This window comes from Bicyclus anynana, chromosome 8 (genome assembly GCF_947172395.1).
Source record: "Bicyclus anynana chromosome 8, ilBicAnyn1.1, whole genome shotgun sequence".
NCBI lineage: Eukaryota > Metazoa > Arthropoda > Insecta > Lepidoptera > Nymphalidae > Bicyclus > Bicyclus anynana.
This window is the reverse complement of record NC_069090.1, coordinates 13,768,870-13,784,431: the sequence shown is the minus strand read 5'-3', so window position 1 is coordinate 13,784,431 and position 15,562 is coordinate 13,768,870. Positions and strand designations below refer to the sequence as shown.

The window sequence follows — 15,562 nt, the reverse complement described above, 5'->3', positions numbered from 1 at the left end:
AAGTTAACTTCGGAAATACTCAACCAGCACATCAGATTAAGATAAGGTAGGTGACTTAATAGCCAAAAGGCGTGCATTTCAAAAATCTAACAATTTGAGTGTAACATAAAGGAATGAGAGGGTTCCAAAATTACAAAATAAAACCTTTATGTTTCTGTTATTGAGCCATGAGCGCTGCTAATTTTTTACTTATTTTGAGTGAAATAATTTGCTGAATAATCGCTCATGTTTTCTGATGATTTCAGTAAGGCAAAGTAATAAAGTCTGTAGTTTTTTTCCTCACTGCTGAACTTGAAAAAAGTATATAACCATTTATCCTTTCTATCATCTAATCTACCAAATCTAATCAATTCCAATGATGCTTTAGTAACTGCAAATTTAGCATCCCGGACTCCCCTACTATATGATGAGACAAGAGAGATAAATATCTTATCATTCTATGGATGCACTGTGCGGGTTCTGGGTCCATTGTATGGTAGAGAAGCTCCAAGCAGAGCCTGGGACTTGTGGCCAATAAGTATGGGGTTAAGGAATTCAAAAATCTATACTAATATTATAAAGCTGAAGAGTTTGTTTGTTTGTTTGTTTGATTGAACGCGCTAATCTCAGGAACTACTGGTCCCATTTGAAAAATTCTTTCAGTGTTAGATAGCCCATTTATCGAGGCAGGCTATAGGCTATATATTATCCCCATATTCCTACGGGAACAGGAACCACGCGGGTGAAACCGCGTGGCGTCAGCTAGTATCTCAATATAACTAATAACAAATTCTCTAGATGTAACTTCATTTGCCTAATGACAACCACATAAAATTTTACTTAAATAAAATGTGATTAACCTAGTGTAATATTAAACATATAACTAAATATTTGTTGGTGCCTTTCCCATCTACAAGTAAAAGTATATCAAATAGCAAGTAGGGTGGGGTTTGAACTTTGACCTTTTCAGTATGCCCTACTGCTTGTGAACTTTGGGATTATACTAGACACAAATTTAATACAATACTATACTTGATGATATTAATAGTTTTCATTATTTATTTCTACACTTAAATAACATATAATTATCATGAAAGTTTTATGTAGTATTTTTTATAACAATTGATGTAACTTTAACCTACCTGACCTAAAATTTTATGGATATTTATCAATAGCCTAATTTCAATTTGGTTTATATAATCAATTAACATTTATGATGAATGAATCATGGCTAGATTTCTACATAGTCTTCCTATTGCAATTTCTGCAACTTTCTATTTTAAGGTTATTGTCACAAATTTTACCAAATTCAGACATAATTTAGTGAGTAGTTATAATTTTGGTGTATATGTCTTGTAAATATTTTGCATATTGCATATACTTTTGAATGTAATTTTAAATATAGTTAAAAAATAAAATTTGTAACATGAACTTGAATTATTTTCCTATAAGTAATAATCTCACACTGATAAGAAATTAGATCACTGCCCTTTGAGAAGATAATTATATTCTGTCTGGGAAACATTATAATAATAATATATTGTAACAAAATTCGTCATATATGCTCTCTTTATTAGATAATAAGCAATTATAATTTGAAAATTTTATTATCATCTTTCCTTAGAACTAATTACTTTAGACTGTAGTTGCTTTTTCAGTTCAAAGCTCTAAGCATATTTAAATCTTGGATAACAAGAACTCTTATCTATTATGTTTAACTAAATTAGATTAAGATCCTATATAGATCAAAGATGACTCAGTAAGTCAAACATTTCAATAATTAATAGTTAAAGATACAGGAGAGATTACAAAATGTTTAAAACTTTGATGTTATGCTTTCTGGGTGAAATGGTCTGGATCTTGCCGGTTTTTATTGGATCGCAAATCATATGATCCAGGAAATGTGGAACAAATCAATACCCGGCTCTTCCGTACACCAGGAGCAGGGGGTGGTTCTGTCATCGTAAATTGCGCAATGTCATTTCTACAATTTCCTTCTTACTTTCACAACAAAGCGATTACGAAAGGGTCCGGCCCTCTGATAAATAGCGATATCGCAACCCCACAAACCTCCCACTGTTAGAACTGAGCAAAAGTAATAAAATTCGATGGGCGTACTCACCTGTAAGTGCTCCTGAAAGCGTATCGGCAACACTTGAGCCATGGTTGTTGTCTTTTTTCAGCTCTAACTAATCCAAATAGACTTACGAACGACCGTCTTATATCGCGGGGTCTGAAATTAACACAATTATTTCAATTCACTGTTTTCCTACCCGATACCTACGACACCTTTGACAATCAACATGGCGTTCATTCATGTTTGAAAGGAAATGAACAACGACCGGAACACGACAATAAAATTACTGCATTTTACATTTTCTACTCACTATTCCAACTTAATTTCTACATGAAGAAAAATAAATCAATAAGGTATTTTTTTATTTGTAAAAATGACGAATATGCACCCGCGGCTGCCACATACACAAATGAATGAAATAGACCTGTGTCGATCGCGAATGATCAAATCTCCGACACCCGATCACTACTTGTGCGTGAGTGATTGGATCCCGGACGTTAAAAACACCCGATCTTGTGTGACCCGTTTGGTAACCCGCCCGGGCGCAGACTCGATCAAAAGATCGAAAGGTTTTTGTTTACCATACTAAATTGAACTTTATTTTCATTACAATAACTCTCAAGTCTGTAGTTCTCGAGAACAATCGGGTCGCGGACGTCTAAAACACCCGATCTTGTGATTCATATAAAAACTCGATCACTCGACCCGACCACGCTAAATTGAACTTTATTTTCATTACAATAACTCTCAAATCTGTAGTTCTCGTGAATAATCGGGTCGCGGACGTCTAAAACACCCGATCTTGTGATTCATATAAAAACTCGATCACTCGACCCGACCACGCTAAATTGAACTTTATTTTCAATACAATAACTCTCAAATTTGTAGTTCTAGTGAATAATCGGGTCGCGGACGACTAAATCACCCGATTGTGAGACCCGTTTGGTGATCCATATAATAAACTCGATCTCTCGACCGACCACACTAAATTGAACTTTATTTTGATTGTATTAGTGTTACAAATAATTATTTGTCTCAATTGCTTATAATGTCGAATCGTCATTCGCAAGTACAATCTGTAGTTATATCTTTTATTTATATTTATATTATATTTGATGAATTAAGAAAAAAGTTTGTATACTTAAGCGGATGCATGACACGTGACATTTGTTTTATTTATGAGTTTCATCGGCTTCATCTCGCGGCTTGTAAAGAGTCATTCTGTATCATTCTCTATTCTGTAGTTGATAATGATGATGACTTGAGTGGTAAATTCGTAAGGAATAAAGTCTAAAATATATATGTAGGTATGTATTACTTTTAGCAATAGTTTTATTTATATAATTGAGATTTTGTTATAATGCTAACCTTGTACCGACTCTTAAATCTATGTACTAATTATTTACTTAATATATGATAACTTTAATTATTTACATATTTTTATCTATATTCATAAAAACATAAAATAAAATTTCCCATTTTTCGAATGTAAATTTAGACGATGACTTAATATTATTGTATCACCACGCAAAAGCGATACAATTACAAACCACAATATTTATTTAACTGATAGTAGGCATAACTTTGTTTTGAATCCGTCGGTCAATCAAAGGATCGGGTTCCGCTTCGGGTCTTACGGGTGTTCAGTTCAAATACCTACCTACTTCAAGCCGCGTCGCAACGATACACAAAACCCGAACAACCCGTGACCCGAATGATCGAAATGATCGAATCATTGAGACCCGATCACCATGAGTATGGGTCGCGATCGACCCGGGTTTTACGAAACGATCGAATTACACAGGTCTAGAATGAAATGAATTTATGAACTATACTATGAACGATTATGTGTAAGAAAAGGATAGAAATAGTTTTCAAAGAGGTGAAGTTCGTAATTTTGTGGTTTTGAAGTTCTCTATTCACTATGGCAAGAACCATAGAACCAACGGCAAATGACACATCACTATGTTATTAATGGTCTAGGATCACTACAGTACGGCGTAATTATTTGTTCTTCTTAGTGCCTGGTACGGTATTTTAATTTCCCGCCTCAAACGAATTACTTCCCATTGATTTCCACTAGACTAAGAAAATAAAATTCTCGTTAATATTATAATACGAAAATTCGACCAAATTTCTAAATTATAACTTTTATTATTTTGTCTAAAGATGGTCGAGAGTATGCCTATTTGGATTTTATTAAAACACGATCGATGTATATAGTTATATTAACATTTATTATTTAAAATCGAACACTTCTGTAAAATTACCAATTTAATCACAAATCACTTTTCAGTAACATTTTCTCTTTCTCTTTGGTTGGGTGATAATAGTTTTGAAATATCTATGATAGAAATGACAATACTTATAGGGCTGAACCTAGAGCCGTGAAATCTATTATTAAAAAAATCATTTAGGCGGGCAACAAGCGGCGCGCATTTCAAACTCATCTTTGCTGTAAATACCATTTTCTATTTAGCCGTCTCTACTGTACACTTTTGTACCTTCCAAAGAGTAGAGTAAGTATATTGTACCGTCTGCCATCTCTGCTGTACATTTTTCCATTGATACCTAACCGATATTTTTAGTAAAAAAAAAAACAAACATATCCATATTCACTCCTTTATTCGCTATATTTACAAATGCAACCACATAATCTATTCACTATAAACCTACCTATATATTTCATACAAACCCCTATAATTTGCAAGTGCCTTATGACGTCATCCCAAGACTGTTGTTTGTTCGTTGTAGCGTTAATATAGGCTGATGGATCATCAGCATCGATGTAAGATTCGATAGCTTCTTTCACCAGTCCCCGTTGGAGCTGCGCTTGGGCAAGTTCAGACCATACACCGGGTTCATTGCATTCTTCGGCGAAATCTCGCGCACGTTTGAGGTCCTTCACATTGTCAATTAACACCTGGAATAAGTGTAAAAAGATGATTAAAAATAGTTGTATTGCAAGAAATTATTATATTGTAATTTACTAGTTTTAAATTCTTTTTATTTTAGTTATTTGTAATGTAGTTAGATCAATGGATTGTATAGATATAGATAAAATATATATTTATATCTTTTTTGTGCTTTAACTGGATTTTTATTTTTTGAAACAATTTTTATAATTTGAATGTTGTGAGAACATGTTGCTAGGTAAGCATTCAATATTAACTAAGTTTAAATGCGCACATATTTTATTGTATTGTATGTCTGTTTGAAGTTATGTATCATTTTATAAGGGTAGGTACCGCATTTTCTTTCGAGGTACGAAGTTCTTTTCTTATAATGATTTCTCAATAACACCAGAAGTTGGTGAGAGCACATTTAACCCCGGTCGTTATCAGTAGATAATAATTATATTTGATAGTGATAATTAGAGAGTCTAACATTATCACCCAAAAAAGCCCACCATTTCCTATCCTAAAAGGAGAGTCGTACTTTTATAGCCGAAGTGTTATCGTCGAACTTCTTGTAGATGGCGATGGCCTCTTCATATAGATCGTTGCTTATAGCAATTTTTGCAATGTCAGGCCCATCATAATTGTCCAACCTTTCGATGTATCCCAAAACACGACCGCGATCCGCCTTTATTGCTATAAAAAACATATTAAGCATTTAAAAAGCGCCTGCAACTTCAAATATGTCGATAAAAATCACAACATTGCTAATGTGAATTACACAATTCGCACAAAATGTGTGTATATCATTACACATTAAAGAAAAAGAAAATATTAATTAATTTTTGACATCATTAAAATTTTGAAAATGTTTCCTATAAAATAAATGACTTTTGACCGAAATTAATCTCTACTGATTACAGCACCCTCTCAGAGTTTCATTGTAAATTGTGATAATTATAAAATGACATGTAATTTATGACAGTTTAATGGAAATGTGACTTCAATGAATAAATTAAATATATGTATTTGATCAAACTAAGAAAAATGCCTGTGAAATTGGATAGGAGTAGTTGGAGCAGGTGTTACATTGCGGAAGTTCATTAGGAACACTTAATAGGGAATGTTTAATTTTTTTTTGCTATTCTCCGTGAAAAACCGAAGAATCCGAGTGACAATGTCCCTGACTCGACAGAAAATACTCTGCATACGTTTCGCTTCAAAACCGGAGTATTCTCACGAAGCTCACGAGTCCTCGTAAGAGCCCCCGCTCACTGGCAACTTTTAGTTGGCCGACTAAGTTGCCGAGTATACTAACAGGTATAGCGATATATGACAGCCTGCACATCTACAGCAACTAAATCGCCGCAACTAATAAATTGGACGCCGATCGTATCAGAGTAGGAATTCACATTCGATTAGGGTAGTGGCACTAAAAGATGAACGTTTAAGCGTTTTGGTCAACTTTAAATGCATGTGAAACAAATATTTCATGACAATTACGTTTATTAAGTTTACTAAATAATTCCATATATAATCAAGATTTGACCAAATGAAATGGAAAAGTCCTAGTTCCCGATAATTTATAAAAAAATGTAATTTGATTGCCAAATTTGGAAACGTTTTGTACTCTATAGTTGAACTAATAATTTTATTATTTATATACTAGTCTATAACTACGTCCTAAGATTATTATTAACCGAAAAAGCTAAAGATAAAAAATAGAACTTTAGTTTTTACAAGTATAGTGAAAACATTGCGATGTTTGGGTAAAAATATTGCGTACGTGTAAGTAGCGTATTATGTTATTTTCGGGATTTTAGCACAACCGTTTGTATCTATTGGGGTTCGTTCAACTTTAGGTGCCACTACCCATACAAATTAAAAAGTTGCGCAACTAAGTTGTAAGCGTTACCAACTTAGTTGTTCGATAGTCGGCCAACTAAAAAATGGGGATTAATTTAAACCGGTAGGTGTCAACGATCTTATGTGTATCTAACACTAACTAATTCAGAATTGGGATACAAGTTTGATATATGGATTTTATAATATTAGTAGGAAAAGGATTATAAATAAATAAATAAAAAGAGAAGATGCGCATATTGAAGTACCTGTCAATATGAGCAAGTTCTTCAAGTTCTTATGGTCGGAGAACGCAGGATTTTCTAGCATGATTTTTTCAAGTAACTCAATCAGTTCGTTGGGCAGGTCCGCGGACATAAAGGCTTTCACTGTCACTGAGATGTCCTCAGGGTCGCAGGTTTCTACGATCGCTGTTTTCACCACCTGGTGAAAGTTTTATATTTTTTTTATTTAATATTACATAAGACTTGTGATTATTATTTTGCAATTAAATTCGTACATTTAATTTTGATGAAGGGAGATAATATGAATATAGATAAATTATATAAAGTGACATGGTGCAGGTCCCGCATTCATTTTATTTCAACACAGGCCACAATTACTTTACCTGGTCAATGAGCTGTCGCTTGAAGGGGTTAGACTCGGCCAGAACCTCGAGCCACAGGTCCTGGTCGCGGCGCCGCACGAGGTAGCGCGCCTGCGTCTTGAACAGCGAGTTGTCGTTGCACACGGCGATCAGCTCGCGGTCGCACTGCCCGCGCTCGTACGCCACGCACGCGAGGTGCGGGTCGCGCTTCTCGCAGTAACGACCTATTAGTCTCGAGTAGTACCTATAAATTATTATTCAACTTCTATATATAAATACGTGTGAAACTACTACAGTAGGATGTAGTGGAAAACCTGTAGATAGATATAGAATACCTACAGTTCAGCGCTGCTGCTACATATTTATCACACTTCAGACTAATATTATAAAGGCGAAAGTTTGTGTGTAAGTGTGAAAGTGTGTAAGTATGTTTGTTCCTCTTTCACACTGCGGCTACTGAAGCGATTTAGCTGAAATTTGGAATGGAAATGGATTTTACTCTGGATTAACACATAGACTACTTTTCATCTCGGAAAAATCCATGGTTCCTGCGGGATTTGAGAAAAACTGAATTCCACGTGGACGCAGGCGTCCGCTAGTTATCTATATAATTTTACATACCACTTATTTTCTCTAAGGAACTTTTCAGGGCTATTATTGGAGTCAATATAAATCTTGGCGAGGGCATTGTGCGTCGCTGGTTCAGTACAACCTTCTTTAACACGTGTTTCCAACCATGGAAGGAGCAACTTTAACCTGAACAGAGAGGAACATTAGACAACTGCAGTAGGTTTTAAGCATTGCTATATGTGTTAATATTCTACTCTGATGTTATTTATTATTTGGAAAGGAAATCTTTTGCGTATTTAATAAATATTTTGTAAAACATATTGACTTCAAATTACCATAAATTTTGAAAAGAAGCGAATTGTCTAAGTAAAAAGAAAACTTAGTACCTATTTTATTCTTTTAAAGAATTTAGTAGTAAGTTTTCTCTTTATTTAGAATAAGTACTTTCCATGTCATTCTACAAAACTTCTTAGCAGATTTACGTTTTTTACTGATAATTTAAAGTAAGCTAATAACTGTGTGTGTATCACGCTTGAGAAGATTGATTTTGAAAAGCCCTGTGTGTGGATCAAGCTTCTAAAGATTGATTTCATACTCATATCATTTTGACCTTTTTTTTGTTGTTTTAACCTATTCTTGTCACACTCTAACTTATTTCACATGTAGTAAAAAGAACAAGGATGGCATATAATCACTCATAACCTGTACAAAACACGTCTGTGATTAGTACTGACAGTTTTTAAAACCGCGCTCTAGGAGCGCGGTCTACAGACGAGGATTTCAAAATCATATTTTTTTTAATCTTTGTACATTAGGAGTGTTTTATTCTTTGGTAGAGTAAAATAATGTATAGAAAAAGTAAAAAACCAAAGACAATCTAGAAATAAAGGTAAAAATTTAAATTATAGCGGGTTTTGTGCGACAGTCGGGCAACTATCGCGCGTTCGGATTTCAAAATTTTATTGAAAATTACTTGTTTTTACTGCATTATTACATTTATTAATTAAAATTAGCTTGTTTAATAACAATTCCAACAAAAAAATATATTTAAATAGCTCCTATAGTACATTTTAATGTAATCGGGCGTTTTAAACACGCGTGACCTTGGAACGCTCGACTTTTAAAGATGGCTCCACAGTGGGCTGCACTTAGAAATCCGACTACACAGTGGAGAGGATATAGGCAGTTTCACTGCGTCTGTTTCTTTTTCAAGTCCAAATAGGTACCTCTAGTTATTTTGTACACAAATATTTGTTTGATAAAAAAATAATGGTGAAATTTTTTACCGATTTCTCTTCTCAAGTTCAGTTACCATTTCGTCAGTGGAAAACTGCCCTCGTCCTATGTGTATTAAATCCGTTACTATGTTTTCAGAGTATCCCTCATCAAGGAGGCTGCCCACCACAGTAGGCAAACGAGATAGGCTGATCTAAAAAAATATTTACAGACCTATAAATTTAATTATAAAGATAAATTTCATAAAGTTTACTTTAAAATAATATTAGTAAAATAAATATAAACTTTAGCACTGACTGACTAGCATTTTAGTGAGCTATTAAAGAGGTGCCCAAAAAGCTGTACTCAATAGTTGAACTTCTGCAAAGTGATATTTATTCAATATTAAGGTGTAGTAAAGGAACACCAGCAGACCAGAAACAGAATTTGTAAAATTATTTACATACATAGCCACTTAGGGAGTGACCGCCGATCTTCAGTAACGGAGAAACACTTTAAGAAGACACAGCCACCACTAACACTGCTTCCGTTTCACACGCAATCGCGTTTTGCTGCGCATGTTACTAGGTACTACCTCTGAATATTGAATAGAACCAGGCGTCACTTTGCGCAAGTTCCAATTTTCAGTTTTGAAATAGATATTTCATTTTCCAAGTCAAACTATTTTCTGAAAATAGTAATATATAATACACCGGACATTATAACATCATGGTATATATTTTATAGACCAATTCAAAAGGCTTCACTTTACATGAACCATTAAATAATATACCATGTAACAGTTAGTGATTTCATTACACAATATTGGGTAAATTATAAATATTTCAAAACCCAAAATTTAAAATTTAGTTACTTTAAATTATTCATTAACATAAAATTATTTACCTGTAACTGGTCCTGAAATGGTTTTGGTATCTGTTGAGCCATTTTTATCCAAAAAACGTTGCCTACGAGCAACCTAAATTATAGCGTCCGAAATATTTTTTTTACTTATAGGTATATACTCAACTATTCATTTTGAAACAGTGTAAGTGTAATTACAGCGTATAAAGTATGTATTTAACTGTATAGACACATGAACTGTTGTCAGCGTAGCAAATAAATGGTAATAATCAAGTAATAATAAAGTAGAGTTCAACCGAGTTCAATATTACCATTCATACTTGAGTATTTACTAGACAGAATAAACCATGGTCATAGAACAGATAACATGGACCAAATAATATAATATAATGTACATAAAATAGGGAAGCTTAAACCTCTGTCAGCAAGTCATTAGGCCAATGTATTCTAAGTATCTTATGCGCTCCAATGCACTGCAAATTCAATTAAAATGTAATAATATATGTCTGAAAAAGATTTTCTTTATAAATCAGAAAGCTCGAGGATGAAAAAAATTAGCAAAGGTGTGATTTTCCATCTATGCTCATAAGTAATGGAAAACAGTAACACGCACATAATACGAAAAACGTACACAGAATTACAACAACAACAAACAAGTAACAACAACTATTTTCCTTCCATTTTCTTTCGGAGTTTGAGACTTCGAATGGTTCATGTGGGAGGTAACCCACTAAGCCTGTGGCCAATAAGAATTTGGCTTTGTTTTTCTTTTTCTTGGTTCAATAGCTTCACGCTCGAATGATTGTGCCATTACCAATGTGTTTGATTTTTTTTAAAGTGGAAACAATTATTAGTATTTTAAATCTAGGAATGAAGCGGCGTTTAATTAAGGATAATTTAGCGTTAGTTTAGATAGAAATTGGAAAGGAAATGAGATTGTTTATTAAAAATATGAACTACTTATATTACCAAATTAATCACACTTGAATTATGTTAGTTTTAGTCTGAGATTGACATTAGTTTGTGTTATAATCTGTATTGACTTGGCAAATGGCAATTGTCAATGTCATTATTGTGTAAAAAAAAAATCGTGTTGATTTTTGCAAATGAATTGCAATTATTTTCATTCTTTTCTTTGCTGAAAATAAAAGAACAAACCCATCAAAATGGTATAAAAAGACATTCTCTACACCTATACTGTAAACTATTATTTAGCAGACTGCAACAGAAGGGGGGTAATGTTTTTTTAATACTGTTTTATTTTATTCCTGTAAATTTAGTTTCAGTTTGGGTTCAACATGTTTCATGAGATGACGAGACCGTTCATCATGACTTATAGATGCTTCTCGGTTTCGATGATGCCTGGAAATGAACGGCAAGACGTTGAAAGAGGAGGAAAGAGTAAGAAAAAATCCATTTTTTTACTAAATTTTCAGAGTCGTACGTACGTATTAAAATGGAACCCTTATTTTATTTTAAGTACCTACATTTTAATACTCATGAAGGTCCTATACGAAACGACGAAAATGGTATAAAAGGACCCATGTCTACCAGGAATAAGATTCTTTAGTATATACTGAGAAATTATTTTTTACTTATAATTACTAAACCTTGTGCTACTTAACCGTTCTCTGACTATCATGGCTGGCTGACGTCAAGTGCAAGTACTGCTGGTATACATAGTTGATTATTAGGGTTTGATTCACAGATTTACTACAGACACTTTTTGTTAGTCTTGATATCCAAATAATAATACATGCTCTTCAGTTTGACATTAATTTAATAATGAATCTTCTAATCTAAAATACCACACAGCAGTAAGATTTGATTTTTTTTTGTTATGATTAGACTCAGTAACTACTGGACCAATTTAAAATATCTTTCACTAATGGAAAGCTACTTTATTAGTGAGTGAAATAAACTATATTTTATCCTCTTTAAATATTTTTTCTTGGTGAAACTGTGGGGTCTGTTAGTTGATTTATAAAGATAAATTCTTCCACAATGGAAAAGTTGCTGACACAAATAATTTATAAGTTTGATGCTTTTGTTCATATTTATTTAGTTATTTGTTATTGATGCTTTAATTCTCTTGTCTGTATAAATAAACTTAGGAATCTAAAATCTACTACAAATTCTTATTATTATATAAGGTTTTGTTAATCATTATATCTTATGCTGCTCTAGTAGGATCTTAAGTAATCTGGCTAGGCAGGGAAAACAACAAAAGCGGAGAACGGGAATGTTAGTATACTGCCAAGGATATCCTTCACAAGTCCAGGGCTCTGCTCAAGGTTTCCTCTCTGCCACATGGTGGACCCAGCCCCTGCACTGTGAATTCATGGAATAACAATATTTTTAACAATGTTTAATTATAAAAAAATAAAAATCATTATTGATTATATTTACTGTTCAAAAAATTTTACAGTACTTGCTATGCTTGATAAAATTGTCTTTAAAACAGCAAGAGTGTTTGCAATCATTTTTTAAATTTTGTTTTCAGTTATTATGCCACCGTCTGCTTTAGAGCTTTTAACAAGGTTAAACATAGAGTACCCAATGATATTTAAGTTAACTAACAAGAAAACTAAAAGAATAACACATTGTGGAGTATTGGAGTTTGTTGCAGACGAGGGATATGTATATCTACCACATTGGGTTTGTATTTTTAAAATTGTAAACCATATTATTTATTACTTTTAACTTGGTACAGGCCGATGGTATTGTTATGGGTTTCAAATGCAAGCTTATAAAAAAACATTATTATAGAAACAATTTCAAAGCTAGGTAGTGAAGTAACTGAGTCCTCAGTTTAAAATAATACTGTAATATGGAGATAATAATAGTACTTTGCTCCTGACAACCTGGGTTTGGTATCTAAGCACTATAACCCCTCTCCTATATAGAGAATCGTTAAAATAGCTTGATAATTATAAATTAGTCACAGGTTTTTTTCTCTTAATGCATTTAGAACTCTCCTAGCATTTTAAATTAATCACATTACTATAACATGTAATATTTCAAAATGAATTTTTTTTGTAACTAATTTTAACACAATTAGATTACAAAAGAGAAGTTTATTTAACAATTAGTCTCTTAATTATAAACAGATGATGGCAAACTTGGTGCTAGAAGAAGGAGCCCTTATACAAATAGAAAGTGTCTCTCTACCAGTTGCCACTTTCTCCAAATTCCAACCACTCTCAGAAGACTTTCTTGATATCACCAATCCAAAAGCAGGTAAGAAGAAAATCCTGACGACTAGAATTTAGCAAAATTTTTGTCTACCTTTCAAATTTCTAATCACAATTTTTTTATATTTCAGTACTAGAAAACTGTTTAAGAAACTTCTCGTGTCTAACAACTGGTGATGTGATAGCAATTAAATACAATTCCAAGGTTTATGAGCTTTGTGTTCTGGAGACACAGCCAGGCAATGCAGTCATTATAATTGAATGTGACATGAATGTAAGTCTTACTTACTAGAAGTAGAACATATTATTGCAATTTATTTCTTAATTCTACATATATATTTCACTGACTTCAGCTTGTTCAACTTTAAGCAGCAGAGTTCAAAGTTAATACTCAATTTTAAATACTATTAAGTTATTATAAAACACAGCTAAAACTTACGTGACACAACGTCAGGGTATGCCCGACTAGTTTCGCACATTGGGCTCTTAATCATGAACTGGTTCTTGCAATACGGCGTGAGCCAAACTGCAAGTGGCGTGTGCGGCCGAACGTAGTTCGCGTTGTCAGAGAGGCTGAGACGTTTCGCGTTACAATAATCAGCTTATGATTAAGGGTCATTAAGCATATGGGTTTGAAACTAGTCTGACTTACTCTGACCGTCAGTTTAAGCCGTGTCTTAATTAAATTGCTTGCGTTCATCAATGGAACATTCATGACATATTTTGAAAACAGGTGGAGTTTGCACCACCAGTTGGCTACAAAGAAGAAGACCACATAACAAGAGGAGAAGGCAGCTCGGAAGTGACGGGCATGGAGGAGGACCCGGCAACAATGATGCCAGAGCCCGATGGCTTTGTGGCATTCAGTGGGGAGGGAAACCGGTTAGATGGCAAGAAGAAAAAACTTATTAGTGAAAGTGATTCAGAGCCACAGGCCTCTAATTCTAGACAAGTGAGTATATTGTAAGACAAGATCTGAATAAATCAGTGGTTTGAGACCTCTTTCATGGATCCAAACATTGTGATGGTTAACATGTGGGACAAACAATCTAGAGTGCTTTTTTTTTTTAACAAGTATATTTGCCATATCTTTTATTTTTGACCAATATTCCCATTCTCCTCCAACTAGTCAGGAAAAACTGTATTAGGAGTGGGTACGACAATACCAACAGGGTGGGGATAGAACCACCGGCCTTTGGTGATGAGTCTGATTGCTCTTACCGTTGAGCTATTGAGGCTCTACAGTCATTAACATTATTCAGTCAAACACAGCCAAATGTTTTAAACTGTGATCCTGCTTTTTTTTAAATGTCTAACTTGGACTGTTTCAAGCTTTGAATTGCTTAAGGCTTAGTAAATTGTCCTATTTATGAAAATTTGTATAGTAGATTTAGAAAGTAGCTGTACATGTAGGATATACTTATGACTAAGAGACAGTCTGGGGTTAAAGTAAATGTAGCAACAATATTTCACATACTAGCGGACCCGGTCAAGCTTCGCTTTGACTTTTATGCAATTCTTCCCTATCCATACCCCTTGACTCTTAAACATTTGTATGGGAAATAGAAAAGGGTTGTTTTTATGGTTTTCCCAGCAATTATTTTAGTTATTCTCACCTTTTAAACCTTCCCTATACCTCCACAAACATTTACAAGACTAAGATAAAAAAAATCTCTTCAGCTATTCTTGAGTTTTAGTGAGACTAACTAACAAACAGCAATTTTTATATATATAGATGTTACATACCTACAAAATCACTGCAAATTGTGTTCCAAACACAGCTATTCTACATATCTATATTTTATATGTGATTAGTATTAAGGGTTTCTGTCTTTACAGCCATACGTTCGAGGCATACCAGATTATGATTATGTGATTGGCACATTAAGATTCATCAGAAATTCCAGACCAGTCAGTGCCAAGGAGGAGACTCCACCAGAAGAACCATTCCAAGCATTTAAGGGTGAAGGATTCACTCTACGAACTAGCAAACCTAAGAACTGAGTAGCTTTACTAGCTTTTGCATGATCTACCATAAGTTTTATTGTATTTTTGTTAAATTTTTGTACATAAAATATTAGACTTTGTACTAAAACATTACACAATTTACAATTGAGAAAAATAGAAATAAGTATCCTTCCTTTGTAATCGGGCTGAAATAATTGTAAACCATTCATGGAAATTAGTAATTCAGTTAAAACACTTATTGATTTAGAATCAAGTTCAAATTATTATTGTAATTTATTCTTAATTAAAAGAGAAATAACAATGATTCATTTGATAAAATCTTTTCTTTAATTATTTAACATATCAAATA

General features: G+C 33.4%; 3 protein-coding genes across 7 annotated transcripts in view; 1 reads left to right on the top strand and 2 right to left on the bottom strand.

Moving 5' to 3' along the window:
* The window catches only part of LOC112051546 (clathrin heavy chain), a gene marked incomplete in the record, with an annotated part of 44,231 nt that extends 41,750 nt beyond the window's left edge, over positions 1–2,481 (bottom strand). The window contains 2 exon segments of the mRNA XM_052882926.1: positions 2,102–2,212; positions 2,367–2,481. Coding sequence (XP_052738886.1) covers positions 2,102–2,143 — 42 coding nt within the window.
* A 2,183-nt stretch (positions 2,482–4,664) lies between these two features.
* LOC112051565 (clathrin heavy chain) lies at positions 4,665–10,788 on the bottom strand. Of its 5 annotated transcripts, none has more exons than XM_024090266.2 (8): positions 10,683–10,788; positions 10,094–10,557; positions 9,259–9,401; positions 8,024–8,158; positions 7,424–7,646; positions 7,065–7,239; positions 5,495–5,649; positions 4,665–4,979 (listed from the first exon to the last, which is right to left on the bottom strand). In XM_024090266.2, the coding sequence occupies exons 2-8, from the start codon at positions 10,133–10,135 to the stop codon at positions 4,680–4,682; spliced, it is 1,173 nt and encodes a 390-aa protein (XP_023946034.2). In that variant the 5' UTR covers positions 10,136–10,557; positions 10,683–10,788; the 3' UTR covers positions 4,665–4,679. The 5 variants fall into 5 exon arrangements, with proteins under 5 accessions (XP_023946034.2, XP_023946035.2, XP_052738898.1 ...); XM_024090267.2 differs by having other exon boundaries at positions 10,094–10,524; XM_052882938.1 differs by adding an exon at positions 9,655–9,875 and having other exon boundaries at positions 10,094–10,763.
* A 295-nt stretch (positions 10,789–11,083) lies between these two features.
* On the top strand, positions 11,084–15,531 carry LOC112051549 (ubiquitin fusion degradation protein 1 homolog). Its single transcript, XM_024090237.2, has 7 exons — positions 11,084–11,220; positions 11,332–11,452; positions 12,555–12,709; positions 13,162–13,291; positions 13,377–13,519; positions 13,979–14,197; positions 15,085–15,531. Exons 1-7 carry the CDS (start codon positions 11,218–11,220, stop codon positions 15,247–15,249), a joined length of 936 nt encoding a protein of 311 aa, XP_023946005.2. The 5' UTR covers positions 11,084–11,217; the 3' UTR covers positions 15,250–15,531.
* Positions 15,532–15,562: the final 31 nt, after the last annotated feature.

Coding starts and splice junctions, on each gene's coding strand:
- LOC112051549 (XM_024090237.2), top strand. Junction 12,710..13,161: donor ATGTATATCTACCACATTGG/GTTTGTATTTTT, acceptor AATTATAAACAG/ATGATGGCAAACTTGGTGCT. Junction 13,520..13,978: donor TAATTGAATGTGACATGAAT/GTAAGTCTTACT, acceptor TTTTGAAAACAG/GTGGAGTTTGCACCACCAGT.
- LOC112051565 (XM_024090266.2), bottom strand. CDS start 10,135: ATGGCTCAACAGATACCAAAACCATTTCAGGACCAGTTACAG. Junction 9,402..10,093: donor CATTTCAGGACCAGTTACAG/GTAAATAATTTT, acceptor ATATTTTTTTAG/ATCAGCCTATCTCGTTTGCC. Junction 8,159..9,258: donor GAACTTGAGAAGAGAAATCG/GTAAAAAATTTC, acceptor CTCTCTGTTCAG/GTTAAAGTTGCTCCTTCCAT.